General features: G+C 40.0%; 1 protein-coding gene across 1 annotated transcript in view; it reads left to right on the top strand.

The window, feature by feature from the left end:
• The window catches only part of ostn (osteocrin), an 11,461-nt gene extending 4,743 nt beyond the window's left edge, over positions 1-6,718 (top strand). Inside the window, exons 2-5 of the mRNA XM_067595614.1 lie at positions 1,148-1,243; positions 4,795-5,024; positions 5,203-5,349; positions 5,446-6,718. Of these exons, the coding sequence (XP_067451715.1) occupies positions 1,148-1,243; positions 4,795-5,024; positions 5,203-5,290 (414 nt within the window). The 3' untranslated portion in view covers positions 5,291-5,349; positions 5,446-6,718. The remainder of the gene's footprint in view (positions 1-1,147; positions 1,244-4,794; positions 5,025-5,202; positions 5,350-5,445) is intronic.
• The last annotated feature ends 66 nt before the right edge of the window (positions 6,719-6,784 follow it).

The raw sequence follows: 6,784 nt of genomic DNA, 5'->3' as shown, positions 1-6,784 counted from the left end.
AACATAAAACTTAAGATGGTCCATCGCTGTGTCATAATTCCAGATTACGCACTAATCCTCGGCAGGTTTTCACACTGAAAAAAGTTCACAGTCTGCAACCTAAAAACCTTTTTTTTCTCTTTTTTTTGAGTCTTCTGTTACTGGACACTATTGTCCCACAATGCATTGCACGAAGGACATGGAAGCGCTGCTCACTGCTGCAAAAACAGTCAATAATTCACAGGTAGTGCAAAGACTTTTCCAGAAAGACCCTCGAAGAGCAAGAAAATCAAATGTTTTGAAAAATAATCTCTTAAATTTAAAGGTACTGTGTGTCTACAGGTGGCAGTAACGCACCGACAGACGTAACAAAATGCCAACAAAGAAGAAGAAGACTGCTAGCTAGTAAACATGAACGTGAACGATGCAGGATTTAAAATATTCTAGACAGACGTGGAGGTGTTACACATTGAGTTCTAGTTAGAAACACTGACTGTAAACAGAAACACGTCACCTTTAACCAGCAGTGATTCTAAAGTTACATCCAAAGTAATTAACACAAAACAAAACAAAATATAGCACATCATATGTGTTAGTATGTAATGTTCAGTTGGAATCACACAAGATAGATGTAGGAAGTGTGTCAATCACACGGGAGACATCAAAGCTACTTAAAGACTTCAAATCTTATTAATGGAGCAATAATGTACAAAATGACCACCAGCAAACTTATTAGAGGAGCTGAATTTACAGATTGAGACCAGAACGACTCGTTGAAAACAAAGATTGACTCAGTATTTCTAGAGAGAAGTTGATGCTCTTTGAACTGGAGTCAGTTGGAGCAGCGAGCGGCCGTCGATGGAACTTTAAGGTCTTAAGACGTGACGGCTGCTGATTGGTTGGGACGCAGCTCGTGTAGCTCTCACTTATTTTGAAGACTTCTACCCAGACTTCACTTTGGCTGATAAACATGAAGTTTCCTGCAGTTGCCTGAAATAAGGAGCAAGAAATTATTAGACTTTATGAAATATCATCGCAGCCTGAAGTCAGTTTGATAATCAGCTGGACTGAAGATGGAGTCATCAATGGTTGTGATCAGCTGTTGTCACTTCCTGTGACCAGAGATGCATTCATGTTGTTGTTGTTGTTGTTGTTGTTGTTGTTGCAGATGCAGTTCTGTGGCTGTTTGCTGTTCTTCTGTCTGTCCATCAGTCTGCTGCACTGCAGCGTCGACGGATTCAGAGTCCAACATCCATCAGCACAGGTCAGATCACACACACACACACACACACACACACACACACACACACACACACACACTCACACACACACACACACACACACATGCAGCAGTGACAGTTTTAGCTCAGCCGCAGTGACGTCTGCAGTTTGTTTTGTCTGATTAACGTCTAAAACGTTCAGATATTTAATTTACTGTCATATATGACGAGTAAAGACAGCAAATCATCACATTCAGGAAGCTGAAACCATCAAATGTTTGGCGTTTTGCTCCAAAAGTGAAACGTTTAATCAATTATCAAAATATTTTCTGTCGATCAACTAATCATTGAAAGCTTTTAGTATCATATCATCGACTGCTGGATGAGTTCTGTTTCAATCTGCTGATTTCTGAAAGCAAAACTTGAAGCTCCACAGTGTGAAGGAGTATTTTTATGAATGAAACTCAAACACAAACAGAGCGCTACAGTTAGCCTCAATTAGCAATATTCAGTTTCTCACATCTGCACACAAACAGGTGACCTTCATCAGGTTGAAACAAACGATTCACAAGTTAAAACTTGAGTCTTCATGGGTCCAAAATGTTGGAACTGATCCAAGACTGAAGAAAAAATATCAATTTATGTTTAAAAATATAGAAAATACCTGATCCGAACGCACCCAATGATAGTTAGACCCAATCGAACACGACATCAAACATCTGCATCAGCATTTTATTAAACACATGTAGAATCTAAAGCAACTCAACACAACAGATCTGCTGTAATATTCTACTTTCACGAAGCTTTCCTGTGTTCCTAACATGTCGACACACTCATGTATGTTAATAAGGTGGACAAATAATTAGAAACCATTTTTAGAGTACATCATCACCGACTTCGACCTCAATAACGAACATCATAAAAGTAGAAATCATGGCAGAGCTGCAGGTGTTCCTAATAAAGTGCTCATGAGTGTAAAGTAAATCAAAGCAGCCACGGTGGAAAAGTGCAGCAATTATAATTATAATTATAATATTATCAGAGAGAATATAGAGTCATAGAAACTAATTCCAAAAATAATGTATGTTCTTCAAAAACCCTCCTGCAACAACAACCAAACACTGATGAAAAGTGCTTTACAGAACTAAACAGAATGTAAAAGCAACACAAGTAAAAAGAAATATAAAGACAATTAAAAAGTGTTAAATTTGGAAATAAAAAGAAGCTAAAAAGGGAATAAGACAGATAAAACAAGAGAATAGAAGTAACAGTGCAGTATCTTATAACTAATAACTCATAACGTCCACCTGTGAAGACCTTTAGTTCAGAGAGTTTACTGACTGCCAGATGTTTGAGGGAAAAATATAAGCAGCTTTGAACGAAAGTGTAAAAATTGAGAGTGTTAGAGTTTAGAAAGATCCGCAGTAAGATGTTCTTGACTGAGGCTGTAATCCTCTATGATGCAGCAGAATAAATCCTGGATCAGACGGCGAAGAAGCAGATCAGGTTGCGTCCTGTCAAATCATCCCGAGGGCCAAAACAAACGTTGGGGCCCCTCCGAGGGGCCGCTGAGCTGATATCAGCTGACGTGACGTCAGAGTGAAGCTCCGCGGTGTGAGCGGCTGCGGGGAGTCGGACCTGAAGGTGTTTTCTGTTTAGTCTGGATGATATCCGATCGTCTGACAGGAAGTCAGAGACGGCTCGCTGTCGGAGGGCGGTGATGTAAGTGATGACTCGCCACACGGAGTCCTGACGTGTGAAAACACCAGGCGAGGTGGAGACGCGGAGCAGGGAGGCCCGTCAGCCGCTCACATCAATATTTTCCATACGGAGACTCCCTCAGCATGTTGGTTTAACAGACATGATTATTAGCAGGGTGTGTGCTGTTAATGACCCTGACTATTTACTGTGTAGATCCCAGGATTACTGTGTGTCTCAGTGTTTAGACATATCCCGTCCTACTCTGCTGCCTCAAGCAAGAAAACTTCATGTAACACAGACGTTACAGAGAGCTTCACAGGAGACAATGACAGGAGAATAAAGTGTCAAAACAAAAAGTTAGAGAGAAGCTTTTTAAAAGTTTGTCTTCTCTGAGACTTTGTTGGAGGATGTGCAGCTCCATCATCTTTAGTTTTAAAGTCAAATGTGTCTTAAAAACAACAGTCAGGAGCCCAAATGAACAGTGAAACATGTTCATACTGACCATTAGAAGATCCCTTCATAATGCACTTACAATGGAAGTGATGGGGAACAAAATCCACAGTCCTCCTTCTGTACAAAAATGTATTCAAAAGTTTATCTGAAGCTAATATGAAGCTTCAGCGTCCAAATGAGTCAAATCAAGTAAACATAACACAAAAGTAAGGAAATTAGTGTTTGGTAGATTATTTCTTTGTTGTACCAATGCTTCTTGGCAATAAATCTTATATTGTTAGAAAGCCTGTTTATTTCCCTTTTAAATGGTGCCATGTTTGTAAGGAACGTGCATTTGTGGGATGAGCAGCAGAGCTGAGTATGCGGGTTACGCCCATGAAAAATTTGCCAAATCTTCTCTGATTTGGGAAATAAACAGGCTTTCCAACAGTTTAAGATTTATTGCCAAGAAGCATTGTTACAACAAAGAAATAATCTACCAAACACATATTTCCTTACTTCTTGTGTTATGTTTAGATATCTTTCAACGTTACAGTCTTTTTAGTGCCAAAGTCCCTCTTTTTGTTACTATACTTCCACCTGCAGCTCAACAGGGAAACACTGTCCGAGGAAACACAAAGAGGGAATTTGATGCTAAAAAGACTGTAAATGTGTCAGATATCCACTTGATATGACTAACTCAGACTGATGAAGCTGAATAGAAGCTTCACAGAGACTTTTAAATGACTGTGTGGACACACTGTGGATTTTGGCCTCCATCACTTCCATTGAAAACACATTTGAAGGATCTTTTAATATCCAGTATGAACAGGAGGAATGATTACAGACACCTGACTGCTGGTTTAACACACACTGGAATTACTGTGAACTCGTCCTTTAAGTCGTCTTTGAAGTTTTATTTTTGTTAAAAACCTGCAGAGTTCAGATAAAGATTTGCTGATGTAGATGAACAAGGTGTTACAGTAGACACATTGTGATGTAATATAAGCATGGATGACCTTTTCCAAATGTTTAGGTCGTAGCAACGCTCTGATTTTTGCTCCTTTAGTTGAAAAAACTGGACTGAACCGCTGATTTCACATGAAGCTCAAAGCTGAAGAGGATTAAAAAGATTAGACACAAGAAGAAATTTAAATTTGGTTTATTGTGCTTAACAAGAAGGGCCTGTAAAATTAATTTCTGATTTATCACAGTTGCATTGTAGGAACTTTCAACTACCAACCACCTAAAAGGTAAAATAAAACCTATAAATAATCTCTCAGCAGCTTAAGAACAGCAGTAACCTCTGATGTGCTGTTGACTATAAACAGTAGACAAAAAAACTTTATTTCACAGAATCGAAGGAGAAATAATTAATTGGCTTTAACATTAACCATCATCTTGTTGAGTTATCAAGAACACACAGCGTATAGCCTTATTCCTCTCTGTCCTTGTGTTCCAGGACGTAGACCGGCCCGTGTCCAGGTCTCTGCCGGCTCTTCAGCCCCGTCATGGAGCAGTGAAGGCGGGGGAGGAGCTAACGGCGAAGCTGCTCCGAGTGGACCACCTGGTGAGGATGGAGAACGACGTCATGGAGCCAAAGAGGAAGAGGAGTTTCCCCGGCAACAACGTGCCGCTGGACCGCCTGTCAGTCACCTCCATGGAAACCAAACAAGGGTCAAACAAGCAGAGGTAAAAATAAATATACTCATTATGCAGAGAGGCCCCTGTCAGTGTTAATATATCAGCAATACTTATAAAGGTGGAGTTCATTGTAACTGCGTCATATGTTGGGAAGTCCAATCGGTTTGTGCTTCTCTTCACTAGTGTTCACCAGAGGGTTGAATCTGTCTCCTTTTTGTGTTTACAGCAAAGCAGTCCAAACGTCACGACGACGAGTCAATCCGGCTCCGATCGACAGGATTGGAAAGAGTCGTCTACCAAATAGCAGAGGATAGGCCACGCCCCCCCTCCCCTCTGAGCCCGCCCCCTCTCCACAGCGCCTCCCTCTGCACAGGTACGGCGCCGCAGGACACCTGAGTCTCGTTAAAACAGTGAAACGGCCCTTTAGGTGCTTTAAACGCCTCACTGAAGATGTTTTTCTTTCCTGCAGAGGAATCATCACAGATGCATGAAACACAGCCAATCACCAGCCACCAGTCACCTGCTGAGCCACGCCCACCACCTGCCAATCACCCCCACCGCCACCGCCACCACCCCCCTCACCATCGCCACCCAGCACACACACAGTGTTGTATATTTAATGATGGTGCATTCAGGTGCTGCTCGGTCAACTTCTCACACGTTTCTGAAGTCAGGACCAAAACAAAACTTTATTTATTTTGTTTTCGTGACGCATGTTCTTTGATCAGATTACGACCAATCAGATGTCGTGTTTATGTGCACAGCAGCAGGAAGATTTAAACTCACATAGTTAAACAGGAAACCTGCTTTTAGATTCTACAAAATCCTCAACTGAACTCAGATGTTTTAAATCCAGATGAAACGATGTTTCCAGAGTATTTAACCTCCGTATTGTGACGTATTTCTGAGTAAAACAGGAAGTTGATCTGAGCGTGTCATAATGAATCTTCGCTCTGTGCCGCAAACAGTTGAAGATTGATTGACGGGTGGATGTTGTGATATTATTGGTTGAAACTGGTTGATTCAAGCCTACGTCAACATTTTACAGGAAGAAAACATGATTGAATTTTGATATAAGAATATAAGAATATTTTTGGCATATGTTGTTAAATAGGTGCACAATATGACCTGGATGTGATCTTAAAGGGTTAAAAAGGAAGTTACGTGTTTTACTTCAGACAGGATTAATAATATATTTAATGTTTTCCTTCAGAAACTTCAGTCAGTTCACATCGACTGAAGTCTGTTCTGAATAAACAGCTTTAGTTTAAAACAGCAGCTTGTTAGAAGAGATTTTAAATTAAAACTTAGTGAATCTGAATCTGTATTTGAGAAATTAAAACTGGTTTGTATTTAAGCTTTAAATTAGAATATGATAAAAAAAAATAAAAGAATCTTTTGGAGAACTGACCGAAGCGTCTGTAGCATCAAGCTGAAAGCTCAGACTTTCCAGCTGTCAGTAGCTCCTCTATTTATTTTGTATTATAGTGTAATATTGTCATATTGAACTTTATTTGGTCACTTTTTCCTGTGTGAACGTCCTCCAAACCTGTGTAGAGTTTGTATGAGGACACAGTTAAAATCTTATTGACTTTTCATCAGATGGTTCCTGATTTAAAACAGGCAAAGTTCATGTAAAGCTGCTTTGTGTTCAAACAAAATTAAACTCAGACAATTTATTTAATTTATTTTTTATTCCCGTGTGGCCACATCAGTCAACAAACAGACCAAAACATTTTGACTGCAGAGTTCAGTTCAATCTGTGTTCATCAGATGTTTTGGACGTTTAGTCTCAGTCTCTCGGTCTC

The sequence above is a fragment of the Thunnus thynnus genome, chromosome 7 (genome assembly GCF_963924715.1).
Source record: "Thunnus thynnus chromosome 7, fThuThy2.1, whole genome shotgun sequence".
Lineage (NCBI taxonomy): Eukaryota > Metazoa > Chordata > Actinopteri > Scombriformes > Scombridae > Thunnus > Thunnus thynnus.
Note: the sequence above shows the minus strand (reverse complement) of the source record. Positions and strands in the feature narration are given on the sequence as shown.